Source organism: Mustela lutreola, chromosome 14 (assembly GCF_030435805.1).
Source record: "Mustela lutreola isolate mMusLut2 chromosome 14, mMusLut2.pri, whole genome shotgun sequence".
NCBI lineage: Eukaryota > Metazoa > Chordata > Mammalia > Carnivora > Mustelidae > Mustela > Mustela lutreola.
Genome location: NC_081303.1, coordinates 587,676 through 605,389, shown reverse-complemented (window position 1 = coordinate 605,389; position 17,714 = coordinate 587,676). Strand labels below are relative to the sequence as shown.

Genomic DNA, 17,714 nt, shown 5'->3' with positions numbered 1-17,714 from the left:
TATTTATAAATGAGTAGAAGCATATTTAGAATAGCTTTATCTGATGATTAAATATCTGTTTTGGTGCACGTACAGCTGTGGAAGTTGTGGATCTGAGTGTGTCCCCCTCGGCCCACCGTGTGCCTCCATGTCCTGGAGCAAGGCCTCCCTCGAGAGAGCAGGCCACAGAGCGGGCAGGAGCTGTAGAAGCGGGAGGGGTGATGCCTGCACCACACACCCCTCCCTCATGCTGTTCACGAACGCCTCTGAGACAGCTAGATTCAGGGAGGGCTGTTCCCAGAAATACAGAACACTTATTTTTATTTATTTTTTAAAAAGATTTGAGAGAGAGAGCCTAAGCAGGGGGGGAGAGGGAGAAGCAGGCTCCCTGCTGAGCAGAGACCCCCCCCCCCCCCCGAATGCGGGGCTGGATCCCAGGACTCTGGGATCATGACCTGAGCTGAAGGCAGAGGCTTAGCTCACTGAGCCACCCAGGCACCCTATTTTTTTTTTTTTTTTAATTATTTTCAAGTTATCTCTACATGGAACATGGGGCTCAAACTCACAACCCCAAGATTAGGAGTCGCATGCTGTACTGACTGAGCCAGCCACTAGTCCCATCCACGCCCGGCTGGAGAACACACGGCAGCCTGGGGGAGTCTGCAGGAGCGTTTCAGACCTGGGTGGAGGCAGCGTAAGTCAGGCGGAGTTGGACACTCGAGTCAAGGAGGACCCGGGATGGTTAAGACGGGACGGACGGTCAACAGCTTCCAGCTGAAATCTAGAAGTTAGAGAGAGGAAGAGCAGAAGCTAGAGCTTTCCACGTGAACGTGCGCCGGCGCGTCCCGGGAGCCGGCCGTGATGCTGTGATGCTGTGCATGCTGCCGGAAGCCGAACCCTCTTTTTGGGGAGAGAGGCTCCACTAATGGGGACGGACGGGGCTGGAAGTGAAGATAATGTGCTCTGGAAGGAGAAATGAAAAAAAGCTCCGCTATGTGATTCTATCTCACGGAAGCCAAAACAGGAAAGATTCTCAAATCGAGAATAAAGAGTCTTATGTTACCGAGAAGACTGGAAAATGTGGGTGAAGGTAGTAAGGCATGAAATAAAACGTCAAATTCAGGATATCTTAAAACAACCAACTTCTTTAATTAGAAAGCAACAAACATGCAAATGGCAAGTGTAGAAATTCATTTGATCAACATTTTCACTATAATGAAAATTACTCTTCCACATTGATCCAAGCGCTCAAATCTGAAGGTTAGGGAAAATATTGCACTTTGCATTTTCTAGCACTCCTCACACGTGGCAAAAAGTTTTTAAAACATTTTGCTAGTTTTGTTTGACACACTCTCCCAAATCCATGCACACAATCATTCCAAACCAATGTTAGGTTATCCCGAAAAAGGGAAAAACTCTGAAACACCATAACCTTAAAATTGCACTAAAGCTCTGTAAAGAAAAAAATATAATAAATGTCTTCTACAAATCTCAGACCATCAAGTGCTCGCCAGCCAGGGCGGGTTACTCTTCATCCTCCTGACCAGAGCCTTCTGATCTGTCGCCCTCCAACCGGTCTGGAAAACACACGAAACGCAGAAAAAGAAGTGTTTTCAGCATTGTAACTAAAGTAACTTTCAATACCTTTTATTTAAAACTCATTAAAATGCATACAAGTCCAACACGGCCCATGTAGGAATCCCTCCGCTCCTGTGTGTGGGGGACTGATTTTTCACCACTGAAAGCAAGTGAAACAAGTAAGGGAACAGCGCGGGACTCTGATGTCACGTCGTTCTAAACCTCAACACTTAGAAAGAAAAGCTCTAGGGACTGAGACCTGTCATGGTCTCTTAGCAGTGGTTTTCAAACCGTGTTCCTTGGGAGCCCAGGAGCCTCAGGAGGTGTATCGTGCCACCAGACCGACTGAGGGGAGGCTGTGGGGGAGCCCGGGGACCATTCTCGCAGATCTGTGTACTTCTGTTTATAGAAAGATTTTTTTTTTTTAAACATTTTATTTATTTATATGACAGAGGTCACAAGTAGGCAGAGAGAGAGGAGGAAGCCGGCTCCCCGCTGAGCAGAGAGCCCGATGTGGGACTCGATCCCAGGACTCTGGGATGATGACCTGAGCTGAAGGTAGAGGCTTAACCCACTGAGCCACCCAAGTGCCCCTTCAGAAAGATTTTTTAAATTAAGTATCTGCTATGTTCCAGGTGTTGTGCTAAGGACACAACGGTGGCCAAAACGGACACGTGGTCTCTGGCTTCAAGCAGCTTATCCAGATTAACTACGCAAGTGACAACACAATCACAGACGGTGAGTGAACACAGCTCGCTCTCTCCGGCTTTCGGCAGGTGCACTCGCCGTTCCTCTCTGCAACACCCGCCCCGTGCTCCGGCTCACTCATTGCAACGCAGCTTTTACCCCCTTCGTGAACCGTTCCCGAGACTTCACAGACGCCCAGCCTGCGGAACGATCAGTCCTTCCTCTGCGCGCCAGGCTCGCCGTGTCTACCGTGCGGTGCTCACCCTAACCGCAGGCCCAGCGTGTTTGCGTGTCTTTGTACGCGCCAGACTTCAAGGGCTTTCTGAGCTCCTGGGAGGGTACGAGTTTTTCCTTTCTATCTTGTATCTCAGCGCCTAGGACAGGAGGTGCAGGGACAGCTCTCGGAATACGTGAACGTGAGTTTTACTAATAAGCTGTGTTACACACAGAGGAGGCAGCAGTGTGGAACCACGGCCACCACAGAAGTCCCAACTCAACTGCACTAGACCCTCTGTGCTGACCCCATTTCAAAGCCAAACTAAGGAGATAATGTACGTGTCTATGATTTACAACCTGAGTTATACCAATTTTAGCTATTTTCATTATTACTTAAGTGTTCGATACATTTGCAAAGTAAGTGAACAAAACCAAGATTTGGACAGACCCTCACAGGTCACCAGGCTCTGCATGCAGTGGAGGGATTGCTGATCAGCAACGGGCTAACCCAAGAATGTCAGCGTAAAAGCGACGACACTCTCTCCTCGTGTGATAAACTTGCACGAGAGAACAAAACACGAAGCTGCTACCAGCTCAACCAGATCCCCACGAACGGGAGTCCTGCAGATGACGGGCTAATTCCGCAAGCCTATTCCTGTCCCCTGCAAGCAGGAGTGTGTAGGGCTCCCACCCAAACTGCTGTCACACTGTGAATGAAGACGGGAAGTGGACGGTTAAGAAGAAGTATCCCAGCCTTCGAATCGGGAGTTCAGGGTAGGACTGGGATTCTGCAGAGTCCAGAGCATGCCGTGAGGAGACCAGTGAGGACCAAGAGGGCCTAATACCGGTCAGCGGCCAGTGCTTGACTGACAGTGGCTTCCAGAAGGCGGAAGAAGGCGGGAGACTGTTCTTCTCTCAAACCCACCTCAACCAGCTGCTGCAGACTCCTCGCTCTCAGAGGGGAAACCCAGCTTCTGAGAAGAAATTAAATGAAATCTTTTGTTCGGGAAGTGCTGCACCCCTGAGGCAGGAAAACTGCAAAGCAGCTCGATGCCGACAGCTATCTGGTTGGCAGTGACAGACCCAGGCGCCCTGAGCAACACCTTCTCCTCCATGAAGACGGAAAACAAGAGCCGCTTCTCCATGCAGAGACCCAGCTCCGAGGAGCTCCGGGCCCTAGCGAACCAGCGGCTACTTACAACCAGGCCCCGGCGCCAAACACGGGAGAACGCCCTCTGCAGCCGAGCCCCTCACCTTCCCTCTTTAGAAACGGCCCCCACCCGGGCTTGGGGCAGACCCCCTGTCCTCTGCCCCTCGTGCCTGCTCCTGGGCGGTGGAGTCGATGAACTTCTAGCTCTTTGTTCTGCCTCAGGTGGGTGGTTTCACGGCCAGAGCCACTGGCCCACCGGCGTCCGTCCCCCTGATCTGCTTTGTCCCACATCGGGGCCCCCATCTCACGGACAGAGACCGCACATTCAGACCCCAGTCTTCAGGGACGTATTCCTGAGGATGACTTCTCCTGCTTTTTGGAAAATGCAAAAGCTCAAGCCCTATTTCAATAAAGTGAGAGAAAATCTTCAGGGGGTAGAACCCAAGTATCTGCAGCTTAAGAAGCCCGCCAGGGGGTCCGATGTGCTGCCTTCGTGGAGAATCACAGCTCCACTGGGAAGGCGCTGCCCCGAAAGGCCTCCCTGGGGGTGAGGAGGGGCCAGACCAGACCGTGGCTGGCCTGCGCCGGCGCCATCACAGTTCCCTCCTGACTGCCCTCGAACGTGCACACACAATGGGACTTGGGATCCTGGAGCCCAGGGGGGAAGGAGAGGACAGGCCTGGACAACCGGCTCACCCAGTAACCGCACGTCTTAACGACAGAAGCGACTCTTGTGCGCCTTTTCTTTCCAGTCTTTTACGTAAGAGAAGAAAGAGAGTGAGTTAAGTTTACTAAACCAATTAGAAATTATCTTTTTGACGGACAGCAAAATGAAATGGAAGAAAGAAATCTTCCTGCTGTAAGACTTATCCAGTGTTAAAACCAAAGGGCGAGGGGAGTCCCGCCAGCTGCCAACCCACGGCACGTCAGCCGCTGCGTGAGATGGACCGCGCCAACCAGAGAGCAGCGGTTTCCTAGAGAAAAACCCCGCAAGAGCCATTCGCCAGATAAGCTCTTTACAAGAACGCATGAGTTTTAGGAATCCTAATCAGCAAATGTTTTTCTTGTTCTAGACAATGCTGCCTCAAATCTGAAATCTGAAAGGATGAATTTTAAGTGTTACAGTGATTAGTTTACTAATATGGGAACCCACAAGTTACTGCGAAGATATTTTGTCGGGCTACTGTCCTTTTCGGTTCACACCCCATGCAGAATTCCCACTCTCTCCAGGCAGTCGTTAATATTAACAATTTGCATATTTTCTTCCCACCTCACATGGGCTTCTTTTACTTCCTCAGATGTGCTCTGCTACTCTCTCCTCCAGGACTTTGAAAAATGCTGCCTACCCTTTCCTCCGCTGGGCATACTGCATCTGCAATCCTCCCTCTCTCTGAGGAAGCGGTGTAACCGGTTCACGGCTAAGGAAGGCCGGAGGAATAGGCAGAAGTGTCCCCGACCAAAAGTGAGGGGGGGGACGACGATGAAGATCCTGAGGGAGAGAAGACTTTGCCGTGTCCCCAAATCAAAGAGGGCCAGAGCGGATGGAGAGCACGCTGGGCGAGAGCCTGAGCAGCAGTGTGAGCTCAGATCACCCAGAGGCCTGCATGTCACACTCATGACCTCAATGTGTTCCCACAAGTGACCTTCCCAAGGTCAAAGGGAAGAAAGGGCTTGGAAGCCAGTTTCACATTCAGGCTTTACCATCCACCAGTTGTGTGATGTGGGGCAAGTTATTACAAGTAACCAACGTTGTAAAGGTTTGGAGCTAATTAAGAAAAATTTGTGAAATGACTAGGATAGCGCCTGATACATTACAGGTATTAGAAATTTAATTTATGAAATCAGTAAAGAAAAATACTCTTTTGTTCGATAAATGTATTTTGTTTATAACGGATACCAATCTTTTCTGTTATTATGAACAGATTATGCACTTCCTTCTCGAATGTCAATGACAATACACACATTTTGTGTTTCTTTAGTTCCTCACAGTGTATCCTTGAAAACAAAAAAAAAAAAATATTTAAAAACCGTACAGAGGTTCTGTGCTTCAACCCTGGCAGAAGCAGTTACATTCATTTTGGTCTGAGCTAGGGTCACTTCTCACCACATCCACTATACAGGGAGATTCCTTTTAAGGGTTAAGGTAGGATCCTCCATGCTGAGAAGAGAAGGAGCAGCTTCAGATCAAAGTTTTCAAGTTTCATTATGACACTTTTCAATACATTTGGTCCATGAGGAATTAAGTTACTGCACTAAGATCAAGTGTTCACCGAACTCCTAGCTCAGAAGTGATGCTGCCTTCAGTTTGTGGTTAAAAGTAATTGTACGAATCACGGTCAAGCAGACCCGAACTAGTAACATGACGCGACCACGGTGTCAAGGACACTGTGACAGTTCTTACCGGCTCGGATATGATTCAGCGAAGCCAGCATCCGCAGCATGAAAGAGGCCGGCACCGTGATGGTGTTTCTGGTCTCTTCCAGCATGAGTTCGTTTCGAGTTATAACCTAGGAAGCAAGCGGAGCAGCACATCAAGACCGCGATGTAGCCGCACCCCGCGGCGGGCTCTCAGCAGGTCTGAGGAGTCGCCTCGTTCTCTGCACCCTAAGGCCACTCGCCGCCACGGAACTACTTCACCGTGCACCTGAGGGAGTGGCATCACACAACACGACTCTTTCAACTGGCAGAGGGACAAAGGCCGCACTTTGAAGCCGCTTGAAACATTCAAGAATTCAATTTATCTTTCACCTGCGCTTTGTTTCCCAGAGCAGCTACCTAGGTCTGCTCATTCTTCCTCCCTGTGGCAGAGTGGATGCACTTAGTGACACAGCCGTGTTCAGTGAGTTCCCCGGGGCCACTCAGGTTTCTCAAGAAAACATCACCTCGACTGACGCAAAGTAATTTTGAAAAATAAACTTTCGGAGAAGAGTCACCAATGACCCTGTCTTAGGTACAAGACGGGACTACGTGAGTGTCCATGAACACCGAGGGATCTGGGCACAGGAGAAAAGGCAGAAAGGGAGGAAAGAGGAGGAAGGCCAAGGGGCCAATCTGTCAGCGGCTCCCCAGTAATTTCATACACACTTTCAGCCCCGCAGCCCACCCCCAGAGCCCTTTCCAGTCTCGCCCCAAGGAGCTGCTTCCTTATCCACTCTCCAGTGGTTCGCTTGCCTTAGGACCCCTTGCAAAGTGCCGACCCTTGATCTCAAGGGCTCCTTAGCACCCTGTCCACCTGGTGAACTCAGTCCAATTCGTACTTCCTCTGGAGACCCCATCCATCCGCCCCATCTACGAGCACACTGCTTCTTTGCAAGGGCTTCCAGAACACTCTGCATGCCCTCTACGTTCTGGCTGACTGGTCATTGTCCCACCAGTCTATATGCTCTGAGGGAAGGTTTGTTTTTTACAATTCGGCACTGTGTCTGACAGAGGCAAAGTTTATAAATGTCTATTAGAAAGCAGATATGGGAATTGTGATTGTCAACCTTGGTCTAGACTACCGGTTTTCTAACTTACTAATAACACTTTTTAGCAATGGACCCTTATTCCATGTTTTTAAAAGGGTGCAGCATCAACGTGAGCTACACGCACCTGTTAACAGAAGCTCGGCCGCCAGTAAGCAGCTGACTAATGCCATGAATCGTTATGTTCGTAAGAAATCCTACAGGAAAACCCACCAATAAAAACCCTAGCTACAGCTGGGGAGGAAACCCCAAGAATTCAGCTTTTGTATTATCCACCTTCCCCTGTCTCAAGCCCACAAAAAACCTAGAGCTTCACAGAGCCCAGTTTGAAAACCGTTGGTTTAACCAGGAGCTCAAGAAATCTTAAAATCTGACAGTAAAGGAAAAGATTCTCCAGCCATTTGTTCTGCTACTTATTTGGCTGTGATTATGGAGGACAGCCATAGTAAAACTCATTTTCTTAAAAGGACAGGTTTTTTTTTTTTTTTTTTTTTTAAGATTTTACTTATTTATTTTTGAAGATCACAAGAAGAACACAGGCAGAGGGAAAGGAAGAAGCAGACTCCCTGCTGACCAGGGAGCCCAATCCCAGGACCCTGGGATCATGACCTGAGCTGCAGGCAGAGGCTTTAACCCACCGAGCCACCCAGGCGCCCCAAGGTTTTTTAAATGATTCTTCATTGCAATAAGCACAAAACCAGTCAAATTGTTTTTCTTAAACTATAATAACCTGGTATTACTAATAATCAATATTATAATAAGCCTAATAATATTTTTGATGTTTAGCTCTCTAGTATTACAGCCATGTTTTAATCTTAGTTTTTCTTTTTCTTAAAATTTGACCTCCTTAACTGAATAAACTTGCTTATGTTACCGATTAATAATGAGCTGCTTTGGGGTGCCTAGGTGGAGGTGGATCAGTCATTAAGTGTTTGGCAAAAGGTCATGATCTCAGAGTCCTGATTTCCAGCCCTACATCAGGCTTGGAGGAAGGGACCCTGCTTCTCTCCACTCCCCCTGCTGGTGTTCCTGTTCCTGCTGTCTCTATCTCCGTCAGGTAAATAAATCAAGTCTTTAAAAAAAGAAAAAAAAGTAAAAGAAAATAATGAGGTGTTTTAAGTCTTCTTAAGAAAGCATTTCAGGAACAAAGTGATATATGCGTTATAATAATTATAAATAAAAGTCTTACTTCATCAGCAAGTTTTCGGTTAAAAATCCTGGACTCTTCTAGTGGTGACCAGATCTTTATGTCATAATCTATGCCAGATGAGGCGAGAACTAGAAATAAAATGTTGCATATTAATATAAAGCATAAAAACATGCCGTTAAGACACGCATACACAGGTCACACATTATGCATGTATGTTAGTGGTGTGTGTGTGTGTGTGTATACACATACACGTGCAGCAACACTGAGCCGGCATGGAAACTGTACTGACGCATTTAATGGTCAACTGAGAATACTATTTAGAAGATTTCCTAAAAAAGTTACCCTAGAACATAATTTTAAGACCAACTTGCAGTCAGTCCAATTTCTTTCCTATCCCCTGCTCTTTTAGGAGAAACATGGGAAGTGTCCAACGAAAGGCAAGAATAAGCCAAGCTCCTTTGTTCTGTCGGATTAACTCGGACATGTGAAGACTAATGAGGCTCGGAGACGCAGGCGGAGTCGTGCAAAGTGTGGTCAGCCGAACCTCTTGCAACTTGTAAAACTCAGAAGAAATATTAAAGAATAAAGGCTTTGATCTACTTCGTCATACTTTGTGCCAAAAGGAGGTTCTAAGTGTTTCTGTTTTGAACCCAAGGGGAGTCGTAACGGGCTCCCCTGACGGCCTCCTGGAGTTCCCCCACTACTCTCACACTGACGCCAAGAAGGAAACCAGAGCCGGTGCGTGGACTCCTGACACAGCCGTCTTACTTGGGTCAAATGGATGCGGCTGCAAGCAGTTGACCACGTGGTCGTCGGCCTCCAGAAGCATCAGGTGCTCAGCGGTGCGGCGGTCCCAGATGAAGATGTGGCCGCAGTCCGAGCCGCTCATCACGAAGTTAGCGCCCCAGAAATTGGCTTCTTTTATCTAGGGTTAACAAGAAAATTGTGGGAAAAGTCAAATCAAAGTTACGAAAACAAAGACTCTATTTTGCTACTGAAAATATTAATTGACTTAGAAAATAAAACATTTCCTAAGAGACTCTTTGTCTTCCATTGTTTTTAAATGATGGAAATTATCAGCAAGCATGATCCCACAGTAAGTGATGACAGGTGCCCCATGAAACAGAGACTATGTTCTGTTCACGGTTGTACTTTTAGGGCCTTAAACAGTTCTTGGCAACAGTAGGTGCTGAATTAGTAGCTGCTAAATGAATGCATGCATGTGATTTCTGGGTTTTGGAAAGTACAATGGAAACTTCTATGTCTACATGTTGTTGAACTTTCCAAAAATGGTTCCACTTTAGCTTTATAATAAAAACAAATCACAGAAAAAAATGAAGGGTTTCCTTTTATATTTCGCTTTATGCCAAAAAACAAAAAGTACCAATAATCTTTTTATTAGGTATTCTCTCACAATTGAGAAGGAAGGATGTAAACATTTTACTTTTACGAAGCAATGAGACAGAGGACTAGGACACACTGGAATGGTTAGGATGACATTTCTCAGTGGATGTGTATCAGTGAGCCACAAAGAATCTTTGTAGTTCAGGACATTTTTCAATCATTTCATCGGTAGCTGCTACTTTGCTATTTTCGCCAAACCAAAGAGGGAGACGGTTTTGTTGCTTAGAGTCCCTGTTGCATTTATTTAACTTTTCTTTTTTACTCCTACCCTAGTATTTTCATACAGAATTTTAATCAGCGAAATATAAAAAATACACATTGATTACTTCTATTAATAGTGAGCACTGTGTTTAGAATGATTGAATTGTTACCACCAATGGTATCTATAGAGAAAGCTAAGTAGTTCCCTGTCCCAAAGTTACTTTTTTTTAAAGTAAGCTCCATACCCACCCTGTGCTTGAACTCAGGATCCCTAGATCAAAAGCTGCATGCTCTACTGAACTTTTACCCTTAACTCTGGAGGGAACAAATTAAAACTGATTCTTTAGATACTTTTTGACGACTCGATGAATATATGAAAACAACACCTTCTAAATATGAATAGTTCAGAGTTCAGAGTTGCAACATGCTAATCATCTTACAAGATCCCCTTAGTGCACAATTAAAATCACACTGGGTGTATGACTTGTGGACGGTAAAACTTGAAAAGATCTTAGAGATCATCTGGTCTGTTCTTTTTTTTTTTTTTAAAAAAGATTTTATTTATTTATTTGAGAGAGAATGAGTGAGAGAGAGCATGAGAGAGGAGAAGGTCAGAGGGAGAAGCAGACTCCCCAAGGAGCTGGGAGCACAATGCAGGACTAGATCCTGGAATTCCGGGGTCATGACCTGAGCCGAAGGCAGTTGCTCAACCAACTGAGCCACCCAGGCGCCCCATCTGGTCTGTTCTTATATCATAGATGAGGACACAATGTCTAGAGAGACAAAGTGACTAAAACAAATCTTCACCTGTCAATCTTAAGAGTTGTTATAAAGTAACCAGACTACATTTTGCAATGAGGCTGGATTTCATATATCTAAATCTTTCTCTCCAAATCAACAGAGAATGCTAAAATGAGCCATATATATGTCAATATCCAGATCCAGATCCAGATCCAGCAAGTGTGAGAGAGCAAAAAGAAGCAATTGTTATTTGTACCAGCTAAAAATTTTAAACTTCTACAGCGTTTCCTTAGTAGGGCAGAATTTTCTTGTGAACAATAATGGTCTCGGGCAATCTATTCTAGGACTAAAACAACCATGTCTGGGTAAAGAGGTAACTGTGAAGGCACAATAATGCTGCACCAGACCCCAGTGGCAATACATGAAGACTATCTTTATGGAAAATATTCATATTATCAATCTGTAATTTCTCCAAAAAGTGCCATGAGCATTTGGTACCATTGTCCTGGAGTTGCGATGGCCCTTATAAACCATCTTTACTAGTGGCCTTCTAATGTTCAAAGTATCCAATTCTTCCATTTCTTTCCTTTCTTTCCTCCGCCTGAAGAACTCCTGGATGCGGGCAACAGCAGAGCGTCTATGAATTACATATTAAAAGAAAAAAACAAAAATAAATTTAAAAACATCCATAGGCCACTATGGAATCAAAATGAGGAACATTAAAATACAGTAAAGTCTAAAAAATATTGAAACTAAACGTTATCTCAAGAAGGCATCCCCAACCAAAGCATAAAAAAGCAGACACAACAGTGAGACTACATCAGACTAGTTGAGTTACTAAAACAAAATATTTTAGTGAAGAGATCATTTAGAAATTTGATACTGGTTGAGAGAGTAAAGGAAACAGCATGCGGCACACTGGTTTTTAAAGGGCTATTTTACAAAACAGAAGAGAGACAAAATTAATATGCAAGTTTACTACAAACACATCCTATTCGATATCATTTCTCTTCTCCGTATGAGAAAATGCACGGGCACACAGAGAAAAGAAAAGAAATGAAGGGTAACATATAATAGCAGAGGGGAAACTTGTTTGGAGATGTTCTCAGCAAAGAACAGACTAGTAAAGAAAAAGAGGGTATTACCGTATGTACAATAAAACAGGGACTTTCAAACAGATTCTATACAGACCCCATTAAAAGTACAGATTTGGAGCTAACGAGGCAGATTTTACTCTCCTAAGACCTGAGTTGGTTACAGAGCTGGAAACAAGAATGGGCCCTTTTAAGACTGATTTAATTATCAGAAGAAACTTTTGCTAACACAGTTTGTTAGTCTGAATTTACTACTTAAAACATTATATTTTGACGGAGAATAGACCAAAAAAGTCTACAGATCAGTAAGTACAATGAACACTATAACAGAAAAATAGGTAAAGGACAAGAGCAGGGCCACTACAGAAGAAATGAACCGTCAGTAAATATACCAAAGGACGCTAAGCCTCACTAATAAGATAAAAATAAAACAACAGACGAGCTCTTTATGTGTTGACCAGATTAAAGAGAGGTTAATGTCTATTTGAGTGGCAAGACTATAGGGAAACAGACACTAGTGGGAGGGGTTTGAAAGTGATTCTATGTAAAAAAAAAAAAGTAAACTCCTTTACTGGAGACTTTCCACTGACGCAGAATGCATATGCAGGAAGGCAGAACATCTCACGTGTGTGGCCCAACGAACTTTCACAAACAGAACAAGCCCGTGAACCACCACCAGTGCTGACAAACGGGGCATAATCTCCAGAATTCTCCTAGCGCTGCACTCCCACCACTGCTCTCCCGTAAAGGAAAACCATTACTCTGGCTTCTAATGGGATGAGTTACTTTTGCGGGTCTGTGAACGGTGATCACACGGAACCGGAGGATGTGTATTTTTGTGTCTCGCTCCTGTAACTCAACACCCTAGGACTCATCTGTGCTGTCTTCTTCATCCCACGGGCTGCAGAGTACCACAGCGCACACATCCATTACAACGCATGTGCCCATCGCACTGTGAGTGCACATGGGGCTGCTCACAGCCTCTGACTACTGAGTTGCGGCTACTACCAACATCTGTCCGTGTCCTTGGCAAGTATGTCAGGTTTCTGCTGGGTCTGTACCTAGGAGCAAAACAGCAGGACCACAGCAAGTGCATATGTTCAGCTTTGATAGATACTTGCAATTTCCCAAAGTGGTTACACCAATTTACATTCCCACTAGCAAAATACTGAGTTCAAGTTCATCAGAAATTAAACAGTATCTATTAAAATTTAAAATGTGTATATCCTGGGGCACCTGCCTGGCTAGTCAGTAGAACATGTGACTCTTGATCTTGGGGGCTGTGAGTTCAGGCCCCACACTGGGTGTACAGATTACGTTTAAAAATATATATTTTTTAAAAGATTTAATTTATTTATTTGGGAGAGATGGAAAGGGAGGGGGAGGAGGGGCAGAGGGAGAGGGAGAGCATCTCAAGCAGACTCTGTACTGAACAGGGAGGCCGACATGGGGTTCACTCCCATGACCCAGAAAGCATGTCCTGAGCCAAAACCAAGAGTCAGACACCAGACTAAAGAACCCAGGTGCCCCCAAATTAAAAAAAAAAAAAAAAAAAAAAAAAATTGCTTTGTGTTGGTACAGCAATTTTACTTGTAAAAATTGTACACTACACAAAACTTACACAAGTAAAACAAATATTACATATTTATATTATTTATATTTAGGTTATACATACATGTGTATAATATAAATCTTCAATGTAGTGAACCTTCTGCGTGTGCTTTCAGGAAGACTGGAAATAATCTGATTGTTCGCATGGAAAGGACAGACTAATTAAATAAACTATGCTACACCCATATACTGGAATACTAATACCACCATAAAAAGATAAGCAAGGGGCACCTGCTGGCTCAGTCAGTGGAACACGAGACTCTTCATCTCAGGATTGTGAGTTTGAGCCCAACCCTGGAAGTAGAGATAACTTAAAAATAAAATGTTTTAAAAAATAAAATAAAGGGCCGCCTGGGGGTCTCAGTGCGTTAAGCCTCTGCCTTCGACTCAGGTCATGATCTAAGGGTCCTGGGATCAAGCCCTGCATTGGGTTCTCTGCTCAGCAGGGAGCCTGCTTCCCCCCCATCCCCTGCCTGCCTCTCTGCCTACTTACTTGTGATCCCTCTCTCTGTCAAATAAATAAAATCTTTAAAAAAAAATTTAAAAAGATAAGGAGGATCCATTATCAACTACATGAAAAATGTTGGCATTATACTGCCAAATCTGCAATGTAGGTTAAAAGTTTAAGAGGAAAAATTCTACATATACATAAAAAGGGTCTAGAAAACCAGACAGCAGTCATCCGTATTACTTTTTTAAAGAATTATATAACAATGTTGTACTCCTACTTTTATAATAAAATGGTATACTACTGTGAGTTATACAGGTTTACTTAAAAGTGTTTTTAAAACTTTATCCTATGCTTTGTATATCCAAAATATACACGAATTTTTAAATTAGATAGCTAGAAACTTCCATGCAAAAAGGTGACATGTTTAGTTTACTCCAATTTTCTCATTCGGAGGTGATAATGAGAAGGGTTAAGAGTTTAAATGCTCTTGGTACACCTGGGGGCTCAGTCACTTGAGTGCCCGCTTTCGGCTCCGGTCATGATGCCAGAATCCTCGGATCGAGTCCCGTGTCGGGCTCCTTGCTCAGCAGGGAGCCTGCCTCTCCCTCCCCCTGCTTGTGCTCTCTTGACAAATAGATGAATAAAATCTTTTTTTAAAAAAAGATTATTATTTTTAAATAAATAAATCACAAGTAGGCAGAAAGGCAGGCGGGGGGGGGGGGGAGCAGGCCCCCTGCTGAGCAGAGAGCCCGATGTGGGGCTTGATGGCAGGACTCCGAGATCATGACTGGAGCTGAAGGCAGAGGCTTAACCCACTGAGCCACCCAGGCGCCCCAGATGAATAAAATCTTAAAAAAAATAAAAAACTTTTTAAAGTTTAAATGCTCTCAAAAGAAACCTAGTTGGATCTTTGTTGTGAAGTAGAAGAGAAGACACTCTCAATTAGATACAAAGATGTGATTAGCAAAAAACCAATAAAGAAAAAAAACTCTGGTTAAGAAAGCAGAGTATCAGTAAAGGGAATAGAAATGACCTTGCTGACAAACCGAAGGCCTCAGGAGCTGTAAATGGGAAAAGAAATTATATGACAAATTAAGAATTTAGACAGAAGCTCAAGTTATTTAAAACAAGATATGTGGACAGAATTAAAGTTGAATACTTAATGTGTTGATCATCATTAAGAACTAGTGAGCACAGCACCAGGTCAAAAATGTTCATCTCGTTTAAAAGTCAGCCGTAGAATATGGTCTAATTTACTGCTTCCCGCTTGTCTGGCTTAACCATTCTGATCGTAAAATCTAGACCTACCACTCCGCGGTCAGGAACGAAGCCCTGCCACGCACAAGGATGCGGACAGAGCCCTGCACTAACTGAAAGAAGTCAGCCAGAGAACGACGAATATTGTATGATTTCACACACATGGAATCTAAGAAAAAAAGCAGATGAACATAATGGGAAGGGGAAAGAGAGAGAGGGGTGGGGAAACAAAACATAAGAGACTCTAAATGCTAGAGAACAAACAGGGTTGATCAAGGTGCGGGGGGATGGGCTAAATGAGTGGTGGCCATTGAGGGCACTTGTCAGGATGAGCTCTGGGTGTTCTATGCAAGCGACGGATCAGTGAATTCTATTCCTGAAACCAATATTACACTATATAACTAACTACAATTTAAATACAAATTTGGAGGAAAATAAATTTTAAAAAATCTAGCTCTCAAGTTATGTGATTTGTATTATAGAGTTCTGATTCAAGATTAGGGTACCTACTACCACTATCCCACTGTAGGAAAATTATCTAAGTGAAAAGCTTCAAGTGCACAAATTTGAAATTAGAAAATAAAAATAACAGTATATATTATACCTACATATACAATCAGGTCATGTGCAAATCAGTTAACAGTATAAGCTAAAATGAATATATTGAAACAACTTTCTTAAAGGAGATTTCATAGGAAAAACTGAAAAAAAAAATACAGGTCATTGAAAATGAAAATTAAAATGATATATACATATGAAGAATGCCAATCAGCAAATATTTATTAAAGGCCTTCCACTTGCAAAGTTGTTTTGGAGAATATTATTCATACTTTTATGATAGTTTTGGTAGTTTGGCTCCCAATTTAAAAGTCATAAAAGACATTATAAAGTTAAATACATATAAAATTTCAAAAGTAAACAATAAAATCATAGTAATAAGGAGTATAAATTCAAACCCAATGGAGGGAAAAAAAAGAGAAAAGCACTAGAAAACAAAGATAAAAAAACTTAAATCAATCCTAAAAAAAACCAAGAGAGTAAAAAACAAAACCAAACAAAAAGTGGTAAAAGAGAATAATTAGAGTAAGTTGGAAACAAATTTAAATATAGTCACAATGATAGTAAATTCAAATAGACTAAACATACCAATTGAGAAAAAAGAGATTGTCTAAGACACAGTGAAAGCATGAGGACAGGACAAGTCTCACACAGATATTTTACGAAAGCTGATCCAATGAAAGGTGGCTGGGTTATATTAATGTCTGGTGAAACAGACTAAGATAAAAAGCATCATTAAGAACAGAGAGGACTGGGGTGTCTGGGTGGCTCAGTGGGTTAAGCCACTGCCTTCGGCTCAGGTCATGATCCTAGGGTCCTGGGATCGAGCCCCGCATCGGGCTCTCTGCTCAGTGGGGAACCTGCTTCCTCCTCTCTCTCTGCCTGCCTGTGTGCCTACTTGTGATCTCTGTCAAATAAATAAATAAAATCTTAAAAAAAAAAAAAAAAAAAAAAAAAGAACAGAGAGGACTACTACATACACATTAAGTTCAATTTACTAGGAAGATATAACAATGTAACATACATGCACTCAATAAAAAAGAGCCTCAAAATCCATTTAAAAGGAAAATGACCTAACTACAAGGAGAATTAGACAAATCCACCACTGTCGTAAAGATTTCCACATGCCTTTATCCGTATTTTATTTGTCAAACTGACAAAACAAACACACAAACACCAAAATTATAAATAATTTTAATAACACAACAGTCTTGATCTACTGGCCATATATAAATAAAATTCTACATTAAAAACTAGAGTAATATTCTTTTCAAGGGTCCATGAAATATTTACAAATTTGACATGTACAAGTCCACAAAGTCAGTTTCTATGAATTTCAAACAATGCATCTAACACCAACCATATTCTCTAACCACAAGTTTGATGTTACTGAAAAAAAGCTAAATGTACACATTTTAAGAAGTTAGGAAAAAATAATAAACCACACAAAAATTTCAAAGAAAACAGAAGAAAGGAAATAATAAAGAGAGAGAAAGCAGAAATAAAACAACAAAAAGAAACACAATACAGAGTTCTGCCATGATGAAGAGAAAATTAACGGAGTTCCAATAATGTTAGGAATAAGAAGGTGGTTATAGGGGCGCCTGGGGGCTCAGTTGTTAAGTGTCTGCCTTCTGCTCAGGTCATGATCCCAGGGTCCTGGGGTCGAGCCCCACATCAGACTCCTTCTCAGTGGGAAGCCTGCTTCTCCCTCTCCCACTCCCCTTGCTTGTGTTCCCTCTCTCACTGTATCTCTCTGTGTCAAATAAATGAATAAAATCTAAAAAAAAAAAAAAAAAAAAAGAAAGAAAAAGAAAAAGAAGGTGGTTATAACTCAAGACAGTAGAAATTAAATAGATAATAAAGACAGTATAATAAATTTTCAAACTTAGATGAATGGACACATTTTTCAAAAACTTCCTAACACGGGTTAAAGATGAAAGAGAGCAAACAGTACCACAGCTGTTAAAGAAGTACAATAGTACTGAAAAACCATCTCCAAAAGAAAACATGAGGTCCAGTTGTTTTAACAGGTAAGATATACTGAACTTTTAAGGACAAGATCATTCCAATCTTATACAAACTCTGGAAAATAAGAGATATTTTTTTCTACTTTTTCTCTAATACTAGTATAACTTCACAAAATATCAAATAAATCAAATCCAACAATATA

At 42.9% G+C, this 17,714-nt stretch overlaps 1 protein-coding gene and 1 long non-coding RNA gene across 7 annotated transcripts in view; one reads left to right on the top strand and one right to left on the bottom strand.

The window, feature by feature from the left end:
• Nucleotides 1-1,106: 1,106 nt before the first annotated feature.
• Nucleotides 1,107-17,714, bottom strand: part of DCAF6 (DDB1 and CUL4 associated factor 6) — a 139,423-nt gene continuing 122,815 nt past the window's right edge. For all 6 annotated transcript variants that reach the window (XM_059147032.1, XM_059147033.1, XM_059147034.1 and 3 more), the window contains 5 exons: nt 11,069-11,207; nt 8,993-9,149; nt 8,264-8,352; nt 6,012-6,117; nt 1,107-1,556 (listed from right to left, as the gene is read on the bottom strand). In XM_059147032.1, the coding sequence (XP_059003015.1) occupies nt 1,504-1,556; nt 6,012-6,117; nt 8,264-8,352; nt 8,993-9,149; nt 11,069-11,207 (544 nt within the window). In that variant the 3' untranslated portion in view covers nt 1,107-1,503. The remainder of the gene's footprint in view (nt 1,557-6,011; nt 6,118-8,263; nt 8,353-8,992; nt 9,150-11,068; nt 11,208-17,714) is intronic.
• LOC131815298 (uncharacterized) lies at nt 1,555-10,373 on the top strand. Its single transcript, XR_009347647.1, has 2 exons — nt 1,555-2,115; nt 2,193-10,373. It is a non-coding gene; the product is annotated as an uncharacterized LOC131815298 (long non-coding RNA).